The sequence below is a fragment of the Episyrphus balteatus genome, chromosome 3 (assembly GCF_945859705.1).
Source record: "Episyrphus balteatus chromosome 3, idEpiBalt1.1, whole genome shotgun sequence".
Lineage (NCBI taxonomy): Eukaryota > Metazoa > Arthropoda > Insecta > Diptera > Syrphidae > Episyrphus > Episyrphus balteatus.
Genome location: NC_079136.1, coordinates 92,306,711 through 92,327,269, shown reverse-complemented (window position 1 = coordinate 92,327,269; position 20,559 = coordinate 92,306,711). Strand labels below are relative to the sequence as shown.

The following is a 20,559-nucleotide window of genomic DNA, read 5'->3' as shown; positions in this document are numbered from 1 at the left end:
ATATAGATGATTTTCGTAAGTGAAATTTTTCACTAAAAAAAAAAAAATTATTAATTCCAAGAATGCAGAGAAAGCATAAGTGCTTTTTTGAATTATTATTTTTTTTTTTTTTTCATTTAAGTGTCTTGTAAGTTCAATGGAGTTTTTATAGAATTGTCTTCAATTTTTCTATTGGCGACATAACCGACCTGGCGTCGGTGATGGTTAGTCTATCCACTCTCACTGCCACAGTTGTGACACGTGAGTAAAATATATAAAAGAATAAATAAAAATAACAATAAAAAATCGAGAGATTTCATGAAATAATATATAAAATGGGGTTAAACATTTATGGCAATTAAAGTATCTATTATATTGAAATGATAAAAAAAAAACTTATTTATTATCATTAATTACCAATTACATATTTTAAACATATATAAATTACAATTAAGTATTTTTTCAAACCTGCTTCACTGAACAATGCACACATATAAACATATAAGTTTTTATTCCCATATATGTACAAAAAAAAAAAGAAGAAAATACGTCAGTAAAATTATTAGTTACTAATTATATATTAATTTAATCAAATAATTGAAAACAATGTCTTGACAATTAAACGATTTTTCTCTGATTTTTCAGTGGCATGCAAAGTATTTAGTTATTGTATTAAACAATTATCCTGTTCACAACAATGACACAACGCAAATGCTTTACTAACATGCGATTAATTCTACTGTCAATTATACATCAACGTACCATAAATACTAAATACTATATAATTTCATTATTGATGAAAATTACTCATCAAAAAATGTTTCTACCTACAAAAGCAAAAAAAAAAACTTCATGTTGATCATGATAGACATGCGATACTATAGAGCCTCTACTAATGTATATATTTGTTGATTATAAAATTACAGTATTCAGCGAGTTGAATTAAAAATTAAACTTAACGTTTTAGATATGTATGTACTATTGTTTTACTTACAAATTTCATAATTTAAGTGCGTATTTTTTTTTTAACTTTGATTACATATCAGATTTGGAGTCGCATTTAACAAGTGTGCTTCTGCTTGAATTCGTTATAAATATTTAATTATGTTCAGTTAATGGAAATTTGAAAACAAAAATATTTATAAAATGCCTAAGTACACTCCTTTTCATCAGAATAGGTACACAACTTTTCAAATGTTCAGTATTCCTTTTTTCCTTACAGTGTAGGAAAAATAATAATTTTTTGGTGTCAAGTCATTGTTTAAGATGTTAGCAGAATCAGCAAAAAAAATAATTCAAAACGTGTGGTTATTTTTCTTGTTTCTCTATGGCAAAGCATTTCATATCGAAAAACTGAGTTATTTTTTTGTTTCATCAGAATAAGTACACATAGAGAATGATGTTCATGTCCATGAAATGAATTTGAATCAAGTTCTTGACCGAAAACCGAAAACCGAAACCGAAAAAGATCGCGCAAAAGCTGTGAAAAACATATTTTTATACTTTTAAAGCTTCTTACATAATCTTTAAGAATTGCTTTATCGAAATAATGCGCCATATTTCTAATAAATAGCACCAATAGTTTTTAATTGGCAGTTAATGTAGAAAGTTTGGCTTTTTTGGAAAACAATCAAATTTATGTAAAAACTACGAAATTCAGAAAAAATATTTTTCGTGCATAAACTAACGGGGTTTTATTTTTGGATTTTAGGAATGCGCCTAAAAATAAATATTAGATAGCTTTTTGTTTGAATTTTTGCATTTATATACAAAAATAAATTATTTAAACTTTTTTTTTTACTGCATAAATTTCGAAATAACTAAGCAAATAATGAATTTATTGAATTTTTAAAAAATACGTGTTTTATTATAGCTAAAGCCCTTTCGATTGACATTAATAATTTTAAAATTTACAATGTTGGGTTACAAGGGGTTAAAAATGAATTTTAATTATTTTATTTTTTGTATAGTGGCGTTTTTATTCATAAAAAAATAACGAAACTGTCCAGGAATTGCATTGTTAAATCTCTCTATGCAATCTATCTGAATCGCTTCCCTAAATTGTTAAATGGTGGGTTAGGAAATATTTTTGTCTTAAAATCGACTCTCACAAATTTCATCAGTACGGGCTAGCCATTTCCAAACATTTTCAACAAGGTTCAGGGTTGTTTTCTATGGTAGATACTCAAGTACTTTCTAAATTTGCACTTCCTCCCAATATTTTACAGAGCATTTTTTGTGGTAGGAGGCGTGGTCCTGTTAAAAAATTCAAAATACTGGTTCACAAATACTAGAGAATTAAGGAAAAGTTTCTTGAATATGCATTTACAAATAATTGTGACCATTCTTCACGTTTGAAATTCATTATTTGTATTATCGTAGAAGAATACTTTCTTCCATGCCTTAACACTTCTTTTTTAACAATGAAGTTGGTCTCAAAATGGTTTCTCCTTTCGCAGAATGTTAAACTGATAGTTTAACTCACCAAGGACATCAAAATTAAATGTTCGTTGATCAAAAAATAACAGAAATACCACTCAACTTTTCATGTGGTAAAGGATTTCAAAAACCTTAAACGCATACAATTCTGTTCTTGGTGTAGTAATGGTGTCTTTTCAAAATTCAGCCATTTTAGAAGATTGGGACTAATGACCATTCTATTTACTGTCCTAAAATTACCTACAAATAACAACTGTTTTTCACTTTTATTCTTGTCGTTAATCCACCAAAACTGGTAGCACATGTAAAAATTTACTCGTCTAAGAGTGTTTTTTTGCATTTTTTTTTACAACCATTAATTTTTTTACCCCCAGAATGTTTTTATCTGAAGTCTGGATAGAGCATATTCACAATTCGTAATTTTTTTTAACCATACCAGTATTGGTGGATCCTTCTTTGTTTGTTTTATTTCTTAAGGTGTTTTCGTCAAAATTTAGCGATTTTAACCCACCAATGCTTTTCAAAATGGTAGTATGATTATTAAATTACACTTATTAAAGTCCAGTTATTTAATTTAATGGTAAATTCGCCCGAAATTCACAAAAACATTATAGATAACAAGGGTGTACCTATTCTGATGAAGAAAGAAATAAGTTAATTTTTCCTCAAAAAATACTTTACCAGAAAAACAATGGGAAAGTTATGGTTCATTTTGCAATAATTTTAGCCGTTGCTTTACCTAACATCTTAAACTACCAAAAAACAATAAAACCTTATTGGGTCACGCACCACTATTGGTGACAAACGATTAATGAAAATTTGAAAAGTTGTGTACCTATTCTGATGAAAAGGAGTGTATATCTATAATTCGGTGAATACAATATAATGATCACCGTTTTCTTCAGTTTATTTCATTCAGTTTCAAAAAATCCTCTGAAATTAAAATCAAATAGAAGTGGCTTACAGAGAAATGATTTTTTTTTTTGTTACTCTTATAATGAATGGAACAAATTCGTTAAAAATTTTTTTTATTGCTGAATATGATTCCTAGCCTTAAATTGTTGTAAATCGATTGGTGAATTACGGAATTCCAATTTTATTGATATAACTCAAAAAACCAAGCCTAACTTAGAGACTCTTTCCATTTAAAATTTAATTTTCTATCAAATTAGGATGGTTAAAAAATTTTGAAAATTCGTTTTGACTAAATTGTTAACCAATGAAAAATGTTCAAAAATTAATACTTTTAATTTTTTTTTTACTAAAAACCTATTTGGTTTCTGAACACGGTAACTGCAAACTTTTTACTAATAAAATAAAGTAGAGATAAAATCCTTTGATAACAGCATATTTAAATTTTTTTTTATTAAGAAACGACAGAAATGTGAGTGTATGAAGTTAGCCCCCCTTTTTTTGAAACTGTTATTTTTGAAAGTTGTTCCAGGTTGTTCCCGATTTGTTCCGGATTGTTCCAATTTTTTTTTTTTGAAAAATTTTCAAAAATGGAGGTTTTAGAGCCAAAAAACCCCTTTTAGAGCCCCCCTTTTTTCGAAAATTGAAAGTTTGAAAGTTGTTCCGGGTTTGAAAAGTTGTTCCGAACATTGTTCCAAATTTTTGGACCTCTAAGTTTAATATTTCGAAAGTTAGGCGCCAAAAACAAAAAAATTCTAGCCCCCCTTTTCTCGATTTTTTAGGTTTTTATATTTTTTTAGCCTTAAAAAAGTGTTCTAAACATTGTTCCAGGAAATTGAGGTCCTAAAAATTGTATTTTTAAAGATATCGCTTTGGAAACTTTAAATATTTAAATTTTTTTTTATTAAGAAACGACAGAAATGTGCCTCTTCAAAAATTACCACTTTTTCTTTATTTTTAACCTTTTTTTGGTTGAAAGTAACATTTTAAAATGCGATAAAAAGTAAGGAAAAATTAGATAAAATGTAATTTTTCCGCACACAATTAATATCCCCAGCAATTGTTTGTGTGCGAAAAAGAAGTGGAGACTTTTCAACAGCGTATACTGCAGAACGAAAAGTTGAACGAAATTTTTCGTTGACGATTTCGTTGTGTCATTTTTGTATGGGATTTTTCGTTTCGCATCAGCAGCGTATTAGGCTTTAATATGAATTGATCATGCGAAACAAGAACTAAAATATTTCATAAAATCATTATTTAATTCCCTTTATTAAAAAATATGTTACATTATAAGGAGAGTTAAGTGCACGAATTGCGTGGGATTCAAAGTCATGAGTCATGACTAAGTGCATCTCACCTTTGCCGTTGGGATGTTGGGACACGGTAGAAAATTGTAGATTCACTCCATATTCGTAAACTAATTACACGCACACCTAGGAATGGTTGAGAGCTGTCACTTTGATCATTCATGGGATCGCGATCTTCGTGACACAAAATAATTTATATTTATTTTTTATTTAATTCTAGTATCTGGGCAGGGATGGAAGATCTATTAGTTTCAAACATTTCAGTTAATAACTTGATAACTGCATTATCTATAGAACTGACGACCATAAAACTCCACATTAAGACCACACTGCATTCGCAAACTATAAATTTGTTTATGTGAACCTTACTCTTTATCTCCAAATGTAATTACATGAATTGAAGTTGCTTTTAATTGCTTAAAAAATTTGGCTTCATTTAAAACATAACTCGTATCTTAACAGAATGCCTGACAGCAAATAAAACTTGTAATACAGAAAGCTTGTTTAACCGCACCTGTTCTTGATGGTGACCTCAAAAGTAGGTACACTTTTATAAGACTGCTAAATTTATTCTCATAATGTTTACTAAATACAAACATACATGCATAAATATATTAATTTTTCGTTGCGCAAACTATATAAAGGTTTTCGATAAAAATTTGTTCCAATTCCAATTTGTTGGCACCAATTTTAAATATATGTGCTGTTTGCACGTTTTATTTTGGCACCTTCAGGTGTTACCACTTTTGTAAGTTAGCTTTTATGTTTTCATTTTATTTTGTTGTAGGTATGTCGAATATAGAATTTCCCACGAATTTCTCACGATTTAAATTCGTAGCACGTTGTTTATCTTAGATCGATGGATAGGATATTAATTTTAAGTATACAATTTCGGCTATCCTTTTTATTCCAAAAAAGTAAATTCTTAGTTATAATCTCACTTAGAGAAATTAAATAAATGCAAAATCCAATTAAAGATCAGGAAGTATTTTTACTTTGAGTTATATAGAGAGATTCTTCATCTATCCGCACTACACGAATGTGTACCTTATTCAGTAATTTACATCTATTCATGTAAAAACTCTTTCTTTAAACTTTAACTATATTAATAACGTGTTAGGAATATTTCGACTGTGGGGGGAACCCAGGAAAAAAAAAACTCATACGACCAGCTGAAAAGAAACCAAATTGACAAATCTAGGAAGAAAAGCACTTATCCACTTTTGAGTGTGAAGCGCTTGAACGCTTACATATTTACAAGTAAGTTTGCCACTTTGTCAATACAAGATTTTCATTTAAGTGCATATTTGTCTTTATCTTTAAAAGTCACTGTAGCGAATACGCAATATCTTTTTCTTTAACAAAAGTGATAGCAAAGATAAATTTATCAAATTGATTGATTTGATTTATTGTTTAAATCAATTCATTGTTAATATAATATTATATTTGCACTGAAAAATAGACGACGACAAATCAATTGAAATCAAAACAGAACGTCAAAATCAATTCAACAAAAAAAAAAAATGCTGAGTTTTGTTTGTAAAGATAAATATGTGCATAGGTTAATTTAATACTTATCGGTTATAACAAGTGACAACTAAGCAGACACTTCCTTTGCAAATTAATTTGATTATTTTATACTTGTTTTACTTAGCGGCTATGATTTGTATTGACAACAAAGGTGTATACAAATGTTCAAATATAAATATTTATTATAAATTAATTTGATCTATTTAAATGTTATTATTTATTCTAAGTTCTTCCGTCGGGTTTTAGGTCACAAAAGTAAAATTGATTGATTCGAATTCCTAACCAATCGATATGAGTTTGTATCTTTTAAATAAGCTGCAATCAATTTATAATCATTTATCTATGATATCACTGTTCTTTTTTTTACCGACAGATGGCGCTCCTATCTACTAAAGATAATTCGAGTATGCTGAACACAATGGTGTCCTTAGTTTTTCAAATTTGGCTCAGTTAAGAAAGATTTTGGTCTTTGAAATTTTCTGTTTTAAGCCCAAAATCATCGAAAAGACCCATATGTTTTTTGCATTTATTGGTTTTTTATTGACGTTTATAGACCATATATTGATTCTTTTAGTAGAATTACAGTTTGTAAAAGATATTTAATCAGTAAAATTACTATTTTGTCACTTTTAAACATACATGTTAAGGACTAAACTAAGGACGCCATCGTGTTATCTTTAGTAGATAGAAGCGCCATCTGTCTGTTTTTTGAACTAGCACAGTGTATTTATTCGTCAACTTTTGTGTAATACCCATTGTCACATTTGAGTTACTCACACTTAGGGGTTGTATATTAGAAACTTAAGTAACGTTTCCTTTGTAAAAATGTGCACTGTCAAATTAAATCTTGACTGTCAAACTTGAACTAAACTTTCTTAAAACTTTTATGATTGAAAAGTTTTTATTTTCTTCAAAATTTTCCATTTAAATTTTGGTTAAACCTTCGCAATGTAGTACAATGATCTTAAACGAAATAAAATAAATACCTGAGATATGCAAATTGATTACACCAACAGTGGAATATTTTATTTTATATCTTTTAAGATCCAAATCTTTACATTACTTAATGTCATTGTTAAAAGATTCACACCCACTTTTGACAATATACACACATCGTTTCATTTGATTAGAGCCATGCTTTGCTGCAAAGTTTTGTTTAAAGAATTTTTTTTTAAACTTTATCGTTGTTATTTTCTGATTTTAACACCTTGTGTGTGTTTACTAGTCCATTAATTCTGATAGTTTTATAGTTGCATAATAGTTTTAAATCGGTTACAAAGTAGTTTTTGTATTACAATAGAACATTTTTATTTCATCAGCATTTTGTACAAATTTATACAAAAGCAATGACAAAGAAGAAACCGATCCTGTATACAGGGTGTCCCACAGTCACCGCCCCAAACGAAAACCATGGATTCCTGAGGTCATTTTAAGTCGAAAAACTTAAGAGGTAATTTTCTCGTTTTCGTCCCGTTTTCGAGTTACCACGGTTTTTATGATTTTTGTTCTCTTTTCCCTTATCTGGCTTTATCTTTGCCAAACTACGTTTGATTTGAAAAATTTTTTTTACAACCAATTGAGAATTTATTACAGTTTTAGTTTGTCTCAAAACTTTTTTTTCTGCGGACAACCGTTTCTCCACAATTTTGCATCAAATACAATTTTCTTCGTTTTTTATGTTGTTTTTTAAACTTTCATATCATTTAAGTCAAAAAAACACGTTAATGAGTATTAATTTTTTGTGCTTTTTATTAAAGCCCAGTTTATTTTCATAAAAAAATAAGTTTTATTTCATAAAAAAGGCTACTAAAAGTAATTAAAAAAAAAATAAACAAACTGAGTGAATTAAAAAAAAAAATAATTTTTAAATACAAAATTAATTTAAATGAATTAAAAACTTTTTCTGAGCTATTGTGGTTATGAAAAGAACAAATAAATAAAGCTCAGAAAAAGTTTTAATTCATTTAAATAAATTTTGTATTTAAAAATTATTTTTTTTTTAATTCACTCAGTTTGTTAATTTTTTTTTTAATTACTTTCAGTAGCCTTTTTTATGAAATAAAACTTATTTTTTTTATGAAAATAAATTGGGCTTTAATAAAAAGCACAAAAAATCAATACTCATTAACGTGTTTTTTTGACTTAAATGATATGAAAGTGTAAAAAACAACTTAAAAAACGAAGAAAATTGTGTTTGATGCAAAATTGTGGAGAAACGGTTGTCCGGAGAAAAAAAAGTTTTGAGACAAACTTAAACTGAAATAAATTCTTAATTGGTTGTAAAAAAAAATTTTCAAATCAAACGTAGTTTGGTAAAGATAAAGCCAGATAAGGGAAAATAGAACAAAAATCATAAAAACCGTGGTAACTCGAAAACGGGACGAAAACGAGAAAATTACCTCTTAAGTTTTTCGACTTAAAATGACCTCAGGAATCCATGGTTTTCGTTTGGGGCGGTGACTGTGGGACACCCTGTATACAAATAAAAAAAAGAATTTATGATACAGAAGATAAAAAAGAACAAAGATTTGTTCTTTTGAACTTCAATGACTAAAACATTCAAAATGTAATCTTATCGTATTTTTTGTGTCATTTTGACAACAAGCAAAGTAAACTGTCAGAACTGGGTACGATTTGCGTCCTACGTGAGCAAATTGGCGTTAAAACTTATGACATTATATCAACCGTCCATTGAATGAATAGCTGACAGGGTTTCAAGATTGATAATAACAAAAAAATTGAAATAGATCAATCTCCATCAGTCAGTTTGCTCGTTTTGGTTTCAAAACAAATTGGAAAAATAAAAGTAAAAATAAAAAAAAAATACAAGAAATCAAATAAGGATCAATATTACTGGCCAAAATACAATAATGCGAGCTAACAGGGCTTGAAAGTTTTGAATCGAGTTTACGATAATATCGAGGAAGAAGAAAAAACAAGGCCAAAAGTACATTTTGAGAATTTGGAATGAAATGAGATGTTATGAAACTCACATATTGACTCTTAAAGCAAGGTGATACCATGTTTTTTTTTATGAAAAGTTAAAGATACAATTTTTCAAAAACATTTAGTTTTATTGACTTGATTTGAAGAAGACAAAAAAAAATTTTGAATTTTAAAAAATGAGTCGGCTATAACGTAAATATTCATTAAATAAATACTTGTAGTATCGCATCTTTCGAAATAAAAAATTATCTTTTGATCCGTTATTAACGGTAAATCCCATTTTCTTGTTTTCTGTTTTTCTACACAATCATTCAATCAATTTCCACGAAAAGTTTTGTACGGCAACATTTAAGTAACCTTAATTTAAAAAAAATATCAATGTTGTATTTTTCATTTCCCTGGCAAGTTTTTTTAGGGTCAATTTGTTCACTCAAAGTTGAACATAACTTGAGGATTTTTATCTTCAACTTTCGAATTTGGTTTTATTCACTCCAAGTTGACGTTTTCAACTTTTGATTTTCAACTCGAGAGTTTATCAACTTTAGATTTCCCCAACTTCCAGAAAAAGTAGAAGTTTTTTTTTTTAAATTTGTCTGTCAAAATTTTTTAGCATTTATTGTGGTAACAAATTAATGTTCCAAAGAAAAAAATCGAAAAATGATCTTTTCTTGTTGCCCCCCAATATAACAAACAAATTCTTAAAAAAAAAGTTATAAAAATCGAAATTTTGAACACCAAATAATACACAAGCCATAATAAAACTCTAACTAATGACGTAAAACATTCAAAATAATGATTAAAAATTGGCAGTATTTATGTTTACTGTCACAAATATCCCAGGGTTTTATAAAGTGAAAGTGGGCCAACTTTGGTTTTTTAAACTCGATAGTTGAGAAAAAAATAGTGAACAAAATAAACTCTCAACTTTTGTTTCAACTCTCGAGTTGAAGTCAAATCACAAGTTCGTCAACTTGAGAGTTTGCTTCAAATTGAGCAATAATGAACAAAATGGCCATTAGCTTTCTCCCACTGTGCTATACTGCCCATAATCTCGTAAAGGCCCTTACTACATTTTTCATACTTCCAGTTATAGAGAAAAACTCAAATCCATAACCAAAATTTGCATATAAAAATGAACAAAATTAAAAAATATTTGGAATTTTCTGGCTTAATTGAAGACCTAGGCTAAAAAAATAATTGAGAATAATCATTTTTAGCAAAAAAACAAAACCGACTTCCATGGATCAAAACTGGGTTTTATGGTTTTTAAAATAGTTCCTATGGCTAAAAATGAACGAAATTGAAATGGGACCATACTGCAGCCAACAGCTTTCCAATACAAAAAGAATTGGTTCACTCAGTCCAAAGTTATGCGGTAACAAACAAAAAAAAAAAAAAAAAAAAAAATACTTCCTTTTTGGAAGTCGGTAATAAATCAGAGACAATGCCCTAATGCTAAATATGCAAAAAAAAATCAAAATCACACATTTTTTAGTTAGGGCCTTCACGAGATTATGGGCACTATACGAGTTTGGAGTTAAAAGCATACATCGTGTTTCCATTTATTTCGGTTCTCAGCAACTGAGTTCCCTACAGTTCACAATTGACACTAAATTTAGTTCAAATAAGTTTAACACTAAAAACTTATTTTCTTCCTACACAAATAAATTTAAAAAAAAACACTGCAGCAAACATAATCCATAGATTTAGAGTGTTAATAAATATGCATTTTAATAATTCTATCTTTTTACAGCCTTCAAAATTTTGTTAATACAAAAATTAAATTTAAATTTCGTTCTTTGACAAGCTCGATCAATTTAAGAAAAGTATTGCAACATTCAGTCCAGAAATCAACTTATTATTATACCCACTAACTCAAAAGTAAACAGCCCTTGCGGAAAATAACCCAATTAAATGAAAAATTCTTAAAATATCTCCCATTCGTACGTCCGTCATTGTTATCGTGTGAATTGAAAAAGATTGGATTAGTGTCACTTAACACATCCCACTATCCATGTCGAACGCTTCTATTTGTTCTTTTTATTTTGAAATGTTTTTTTTTTGTTTGATGTTATTTATATTTTTTATTTTCTAACAAACGATGTAAGACTGTCATTAGACAAGCTCTTGCTCACAAAAGTGCAAATTAATTTCATTTTTAATTTTTTATTTATTTTTGATTTCATTACAGATAAAAACCTACTTAAACACAGGCACACACGCTTAGTATAGGATACAAATAATGTGAATTCGCCGCAAAATGATGTTGAGTACAATTAATTCCACTACAAATAATAATTGCATAATCGGCAATATTATGACCAATCACGGAACCCAATCCAAAGATGAAGTTGATTTTGTACTTCGGCCACATCAAGCGACAATAGTTGTCAACAAGGATTGGAAAAAGGAAGATGTTCCTCCTCCGACGACAGTGGCTGTGGTCGATCAACAACAAATTCATAATAAAAAGATTGAAATTCAGAATGGCTTAAAGAAATCAGTGCTACCAAATAGAACAAATTATAATAACGTTACTAGTAATAATAATAATGACGTAAAAGGAAATATAAAAGCATCTTTATCCAGTTTGGATAGACTATCATTGTTTGCGTTTAGCAAGAAAATCAATAATAAATCCAGTCCTAGTGTTGTCACAAATGATTCGACACAAACGAACGATACCAAATTGCAAATGTCACTTATAGGTACTATCCCTCAAGATGCACAAAACTGTGGTAACCATCATCAACATCATAAATTTGTCAAAGCTGCCTCGATAGCCAGGTTACTTGGGAATACTTATAATACAAAGAAATTTGAAAAGGAATTGGCAGCAGCTTCAGGTGGTAACGGTGGTGGTGATGTTAAGACAAAATTCAACACATTTTCGGGTGGACGAAGAAGAACCAATGCACCTTATATGGAAAGATTTAAAAAGTATTGTAAGGAAGATGAGGATCTGCCTGATATTGGCAGTGGTTGTCATGGTGGTGGTGGTGGTAGCGGACTAAGTACAACGACAAGTTTAAGTGTTAGTAATAAAGATGTGGCAGCACTTAATTTGGAGAATTTTCATGACAGCAACAAGGACTTAAGTGCGAAAGCTTTTCGAACAATTTCCCGCGGGCTGGGCAAATTGTGGTGGAAGAGGACGCATAGTGTAGACATTAGTAATCCAGATCCGGAGTTTAAGGTCTCCTATTTGGGCAATGTGCTCACTGGTTGGGCTAAAGGTAAGTTGTTATTATTTCTATCTATCAATATTGTCAAAAATTTGTTGATTCATTTTAATTCGATTTTGAATGAATACCTGAGTGTAAGCGAATTTAAAGTGCGTGACTGAGCGGTTAACGCTTAGATTTTGAAATATGTATAGACATTTCCTTTGATTTGGTTTCGATGAAAGCGATTTTAATTCGCATTACTTAACGAAGAAAGAGATTAAAGGCTATTGAAATGTCTGTCCTTTTTCATCAACCTGTCCGATTTAAAGCGATTTGAATGATTTTTGAATTAAAAAAAAAATTGTAGTACAGAAACAAATGTTTCATAATAATAAATATTCATTTTAAACTGGTATACAAATGTGTTGAATGTATGCCTACTTTTTTGGGTAATTGCGCTAGTCATTTCTTCTCTTTCTACTTTTTCGTTTTTGAAACCCGTTCCTTACCAACTAAAATGTTTACAAATTTTTACATCAAGCAATTTATAGCTGTTGACTCACATACCATACCGTTCGAGCGAATTCTTTGAGCGATTAATAACTTAACGGCTCTCATATAAAAAGATATACCAATCTGCACACTTTTTTACAAGCACAAAAAGAAAAACAGACAAATTTAAGTGCCAAATTTTGTTACACAACGGCTTGTATGCCCTCGAAGCGAAAAAGTGCATCTGTTTCCTTTTTTTTTTCAAAGGACAAAAAAGCTGTATAACTATTCATATTCAATAAAAAAAACAAAAATTTTGAAAACAAAGTCCAAAAATTGTCAAATCATTAAAACATTGACTTGGAATTGGTCTATATTTATGTATAAGCTATACCAATTCCAAGTCAGCAACAAAACCTAGTACTAGTATTATTACTTTTAAAAATCAAATGTAAAAAAAAAGAAAGTCTCAATAAACTTAAATTGAATTGAATTGAGACCTTTTACTGTGCTATTTCTTTGATTTTTTATTAATAAACAACAATTTTGACAACTTACTAACTTTCTTAAAAAAATTGATTGTCTATATTGTACATATGTTTTTAAAAAGAAATTTAAAAAGCATTATATGGTAAAAATTACTAAATTAAACGAAATTGAATATATTTAATTTTTCGTTGAAATAAAAAATACTTTTCTAATTAATTTTAATATATGTACTTAATTCAAATCAAAAAATTATCTTGAAGTTCTTATACCTCAGCTTTTTCGTATTCTTCATACGATTATCCTCCAGTACACCAAATTTCATCAGTTTTCTCGAAAAAAATGGCCAAGTAAATGATTTTTGACCTAAAAAAGCATGAAAGGCGCCGCTGTGTCCTGAATCGATGAACCAATTAGTGCTTAGATGCGAAATTTTGATACCTTACTCGCATAACCTGTGGGTGTGAAGAAGTTTTTTTTTTTTTTAATTAGAGACTAGTGATAAAATTCATGGCGCGGTCTAGAAAGTTCTAGTAGGTTTGCCTATTAATTTTTAATCGTTTTCGGGTTTTGTTGATAGTGTCTCATATCTAGCTGAATATAATACAGTTAGTGAAACTCCTCGCCCCTTTAAAATTTTGCACTTCATTACTTCTAGAAAAATGTTTAATATTTCTTTAAGCTAATTCCACCTGGCTGATTTATTTGCTCGTTCATTATTAAATAAGCTTTGGTAAGGGACCAAAACAAATTTTTAAACAACTGCCTGTAATTTCCAGTTACTTTCGAGCTACTACTATGAAACGAACATTTGCGGGTACATTACAAAAATTCAACAAGTCCTTCTCTCCATTCTATTGGTCCTTGTAGACTTCAAGGACCAATAGAATGGAGAGAAGGACTTGTAATTATTATTACAAAATGAAAATTGGGGTATTCTTCTTCCCCGCTCTTCTCCCCATTTACCATGGCTCATTTTTTTTTAAATCGATGAACTTCAATTTCAATAGTTGATAGACTAAAAGTGTGAGAGTAAAAAATGTTCTCCTTAAAATTTTGAACATTTTATGTAGATACTGCTTGGAAAGATCGAGTTTCCAAAATTGTTTTTTTTTTTTTTTTTAGGTTTTAACATTAAAGATGTAATTAAACCATCAACATTTAAATTCAATGCCTCAATTTTTAATAAAATGTATTTATAACAAATTACAAGATAAAAGAGTCACTTTAGGTCATCAGTCACTACTCTTGCTTTATTAAGACGCATTTCAAATTGTTGTAAGTTCATTGTCAATGACATTCGAATGGAACACTAACTTGAACTTCAAGTTTGACCCCTGTTTAAATATTATTTACTTGTTCACAGTTGTGTGACAACCTGACAATTTAGCTCACATGATAAAAATAATAACAATTTATACATTTTTTTTCATCTCTGTCACAAATTGTATTGTAATTTTTCTCCAATTAAATATGCATACCTCAACATTATCATAAATTATTTTTTTTTGTTTCTTTTTTTGGAAAAAAAAACTAACTAGAACCAACATTTAACACATGCCAAACCTTTTGAAGATTCTCTCTAATGTGTATATAATTTACAAAAAAAAAACATGTATAATTTTAGTGTTTTATTTATTTTTTTTTTTTTTTGTATAAAAAGTTCTGGATTATTATATCTAGTTTACTATCACCACAGCAGCGAGAGACTATCGTCACATTCTAATGCTTTTTTTTTTATTTTCGAATTGAAAAGTTTAAACTTGAGCATCAGGTTTTTGTGCGATTTAATAAAAATAATTAAATCAAAAAAATTACAAATCAAAGAATGAATAAATTATTATAATATGAATAAAATTGATTCTAGATTAAAATGTGTTAATAGACTTTTTTATTTGTTGACCTGAGCAAGTTCTATGTTAGAATATTTATTTATCAGAGTGTTTTGCGGTTTATTAAGATTTACAAGAAAAAAAAAACAGATTTTTTTGTTTTTATTATTTTTATTTCATATTTTTTTTGTCATATGAAAAACAAACTGGTTTTTGACACGTGTTCCTTCTATTTTGTATTAATTTTTTGATTTGGATGAGCAACAGCTTTGATTTATGAATTAAAAGTTGTTATTTTTTTTATTTAAACAAAAAGGACTTATTATATTGGTAGCTTTTTTAAACACTATCTCACTGTAGATTTTAAAACTCTACTTTTGGTTAAAGTTAAACAATAATGGTCTGCTAAAAATGTCTTAAAAACAGTTTCAAAACATTTGATTTTACTTCATGTACTTCATTGGCTGCATACAAATCATTCACCAATTATAACTTTTAGGCCTCTTCCTCTATTATATAAATACCCTTTTTTCATCCTCTAAAGACTTTTAAAGACCGAAAAGTCATTTCAAATTAAAAAGTAAGATCATTTTAATCTTACTCGTTAATACGCAACTTTTGATACCTGTTTCGATGAAATAGGAGCAAAAAACAAAAATCATCATAAACTCACGGGACACTCTAATGTACATAGTACGATATTGAAATATTTTGTTTCGCACATTTTTTTCTGACATTGGCCCGTATAAACTAGGTTTGATATGCACAAAAGAGTATAAAAAACGTTCATACTTTACAATTTTTCAAGTAAAAGCATTTACTATTTTGTATGCATATGACCCATTATGTAGAAAAATCATTATTTGCTCACTTAAAACGGTTTGGAACAAGGTATCCTAGAAAAAAAAAAAACAGCTGGCATTTGAAAAAAAAAAAATACCCATTTCATAGGTTACACTTTGTCTACTCGTATATTTTTCATTTATTATTTTAAGAACCTACTCTCTCAGGTAGGCAAATGAATAGATTCATCTAGACCTCTTAAACAATTTATTTTTTGTTTAATCTTGAACTGAGTTCAATTTGTAGTTTAATTTAAACATATTGTTAAACATATTTTGTTTTTTAAATGGCCAGGTTGGGCAGCACGAATCGTTCCCTTTCACCTTACTTACTCATGACATCTTACCAATCAAAACCTCTAATAATTCAGAACCTTAGTTCAGGTGGTTTGCGTTGAACCCGCGAGACCTCAGTTTAGCTTTTGAAACAACTTCCCGCACGAAAACGTACGACATGTCAGCGTACTGCTAAAACGGTCTAATGTATAGCCAAACTTGCGGAGGGAGATAAATAAATTGCTGCCGCACGTTAACTAATGTTAATGAAACGCTATTTTAGTTTATTACAATTTAAAAACGTAAAAAAAACGTAAAGTATTTAATTGTATGAAAGAGATCTCTTTCAATGTTATTTTACAATTTTTCGTTGAATCAAAATACCTATATTTTTCTAATTGATTTCACTATTCTAAATTCGAATCCGAAGTAAAAAAAATATACACATGTGTATAGCTATCGCTATGTCGTCACGTCGAAAGAAAAATTCATCTTGAAATTCTTAAATCTCAAAAGCGAGAAGTCAAAAATTTATTTTACTTCAATATTACAATATTACAATCTATTCAAAGCAATATTTTGATTCAACGAAAGCTTAGATATTCAGTTTTGTTGAACATTTTAATTTTATTTTCAATTATTTCATGTTTTTATTCATTACCTTAAAACATTGTTGGCAATAATAAAACTATTCAGGAAATACCATAAAAAATTACTAAAAGTATGATTTACTAATTTGGCACTTTTTGCACTTTGTTTCCAAATTCCTTTTTTCATTGAATATGAATAGTTTACACCTGAATCCAAGATCGAACTGTTTTGAAAATGAAAATTCTATCTAAACTCTAATTCTGCCCATCATTTTCGAGCCAGTAATATGATGAATAAACAAAAGTTGGCAGCTATTTCGTATTCTCCTACCTAATATCCTCCAGTGTATAAAATTGCATCACTTTTCGTCAAGAAATTGTCATGAAAATGACTTTTGAAGCAAAAAAACCATGAAAGACACCACTGTGAGAGAGCTCATAACCTATCTGCCTTTCAAAAAGATTTCGTTAACTCTTTTGGAATACCAGCTAAAATGCATTTTTATTTTAGTTTCATAGAGTTGGCTTACAATCGTCGAATAACAAAGTTGAGGTCTTGTCAGGGTTTGAGCCCTTGGTTGGTGGGCACTAGATCTGTATTTTAATTTTATTCTTTACCAATATAGACCTATAAGCTAAAAAGTTTAACCAAAAACCTTTTTTTTTGTTTCAGGAGAAGGTTGCGTTGAAAAGCAATTAAACACCCTTTGGCGCAACTACCAACAAAATAACAAACCCGATGTGATAATGCGAATTAAAGTTTGCGCTTCTGGACTGAAAGCAACAACACGACAACACGGACTTACCGAATACTGGGCAAATCGGATAACCCATTGTTGTGCCCCGAAGAATTTTCCACGAGTATTCTGTTGGATTTACAGACATGAGGGTCGAAAACTTAAACATGAATTGCGGTGTCATGCAATATTATGCAGTAAAGAGAAAGTTGTTCAAGAAATCTGTAGTACCTTAAAAGTAAGTTGTTAAAATTATTAATTTTAGTCATGGACTAATTTTTGTTTTTTTTGTGACTTTCAGGAAAATCTAGATCGTGCTCTGAGAGATTTTAAACGAGAGAAAATCCTCAAACAGAATGCAAGATTAAGTTTGGCAAATTCGGCCTATGACAATCCAAGTTTACCAAGGAGAAAAATTCTACTTTCGGTTGGTGGTAACAATTATAGGCCGCCCTTAGAGAGATCAAAGTCAGCACCAAAGCTAATGGCCATTGAAGAAGCAATTGGTGAAGAAGATGGCGAAGAAATCGAAGAAACCAATGAACCAGAAATGAAAGCCTGTTGTCAAAAGGATTCTCTATATCCGGCTATGACTTTGGGTAGGCGAAGATGTCGGCGTGGTCACTCCATAAGACGTACTGGGAAGACAAGACCGAATTTCTGTGAAACATTTGATAATATCACTAGCAGCAATGGATGCTGTAATACCAAAGAACACAGCAAAGCTATGACAAAGCAACATGACGATGAACACAAAAACGATGAAAGCAACAAAAAGTCAGCAGATTTGGGCTCCGATGAAGACGACTACGAAAAGTTGTTGATTTTCAACAATTACGACACAGATTCCCCTCTAGCTGGAGAACTTCTTCCTTATTTCGACCTGCAAATGATTAAGAACACGAATAGTACAAGTTTAAATGATCTTACAAATTCTTTAAATGACCTTGATCACGATGGAGATAATCATGGTGAAGATGGCCTAGTCGAGGAACATCCAAACTATGAACCCTCAGCTGGTCATATCGAAGCTGAAAGACCATGTCAAAATACAATTGGTGGACTTTGCAGCGATGACGATGATGAGGAAGAGCTCTCAACAGATGACTTGTTTTTTCGTCAGGCTAGCATATTGAATATGCTTCATCGAAATTCGATGCGAAAGATACAACATCTTTCGATGAGCAGCGAAGAGAGCTCATTGGAGAACCAAGGAACAAGTAGTGTGGCTCCAGTGATAGCAAACCGAAAACAATTATCGATGGATAGTGATGAAGGATCAATATCGAGCGGATGTGAAACAGCAAGCACAGTGACAGCTAATGCTGATGATATATCGTTAAAGTTTCGCCACCTTCAACAACAGCAAAGAACCCAAACAATAAGCTATTCATCTACTGAAGGACCCTCAACAGCAGAAGATACAGCTGCTGAAGAGGAGAATTGCCAAAGAAACTCGAATGAGGGGCTTTTTTGCTCGAAAATCTCCCTCAAGTTACAACAGCCTAATTCGTCATTCAAAGAAAGCACCCGATTAAAACCAAAAAACGACCACGATGGGTCGGATTCTGAATGCAGTGATGAGTCTGGCTATGTAGAGTATCAGGATGTACAAAAGACAGCAAACATTAGCAGCTCCAGTAGTCAGCGGGCGAGTACAAGTACCGCAGTTTAAGACCAATTTACTTATATAATTATCATAATGACGAAATCTATTGTTTTATTTTGTTAAAATATTTATTTCAGCACAAATGTTGTTTCAACAAATATTTAAAAAAAAAAACTTATTTTTATCGATTGTGTATGTATGAAGTGTTTTTTCTTGTAATATGTAACATAGTTTTATATTGTTTAAATTTATATAAATTAAAATGTTTTCTTCTAACGAACGCCCTTCCGCTCCCGTATTATTTTTAAGTTATATACTAGACAATGTTATAGGTTTTATTGTATTTAAACTTAAGAAAAGAGATGATAATTTTATTTGCAAAAAATGATTGTTTGTTGCATTGTTTTTTTTATATAAATTTTATTTAACATTATATTATATTATTTGTGAAATTTATATTATATACCTAAAGCTTATTGAAAACAAAATTGAAATTAAGAACTTTTTAAATTAAATTACTTGTGTTTTGTTTTATTGATGGATGATTTTACACATAAAAGAGATGATTTTACTGAGTCAAAATTCAATTATAAGCTAAAATATGTTGTAATCATTAGGGTGGGTCCGAAAAATCGATTGCTAGACACCTCTAGAATATACTCAACCAGAAAAAAAGAGGCCTATCCATTTAGGAAAAGAAGTTACAAATTTGTTTTTAAGATTTTCGAGAAAAAATCAAAGTTAACCCCTTGCCTAAAAATAATGCATTTTCAAAAAAGTTCCCTAAATCCATTAAGTGATACATCAAAATAAAGGCCTATTTGAGTACTATTCATAATTGAAAACTAAAAGTTTCTTGGAAGTCTGGTTGCTGAAATATTTCCATTCGAAATTTTTTATTTTCTTACATTCGGAAGCAGATATTTTCGAATCTAGGTCTCGAAACAAGATTTGGTTTGCAGATATGAGATCAAAATGAAAAGGCCTATCGATTTATGTAAAAAATTACAAATCTATTTTTTTAGGATTTTCGAGAAAAAATCAAGGTTAACCCCTTGCCTAAATATAATGCATATAAACTTATCAAGTTATACATCAAAAGAAAGGCCTCTTTGAGCTCTATTCATAACTGAAAACCAAAAGTTTCTTGGACGTCTGGTTGCTGAATTATTTGCAATTGAAATATTTTTTCTTTACTTTTGGAAGCAGATATTTTCGGATCAAGGTCTCGGAACAAGATTTGGTTTACAGATATGAGCTCACAATGAATAGGTCTATCGATTTATGTAAAAAAAATCAAATCTATTTTTTTTTTTGGATTTTCGAGAAAAAATCAAGGTTAACCCCTTGTCTAAAAAAAAGTTCTCTAAATCCATTAAGTGATACATCAAAAGAAAGGCCTCTTTGAGATCTAT

At 29.7% G+C, this 20,559-nt stretch overlaps 1 protein-coding gene across 2 annotated transcripts in view; it reads left to right on the top strand.

Moving 5' to 3' along the window:
* The window catches only part of LOC129917219 (uncharacterized), a 71,833-nt gene extending 52,277 nt beyond the window's left edge, over positions 1–19,556 (top strand). For both annotated transcript variants that reach the window (XM_055997619.1, XM_055997620.1), the window contains 3 exons: positions 11,305–12,349; positions 17,472–17,773; positions 17,837–19,556. In XM_055997619.1, coding sequence (XP_055853594.1) covers positions 11,374–12,349; positions 17,472–17,773; positions 17,837–19,210 — 2,652 coding nt within the window. In that variant the 5' untranslated portion in view covers positions 11,305–11,373 and the 3' untranslated portion in view covers positions 19,211–19,556. The remainder of the gene's footprint in view (positions 1–11,304; positions 12,350–17,471; positions 17,774–17,836) is intronic.
* Positions 19,557–20,559: the final 1,003 nt, after the last annotated feature.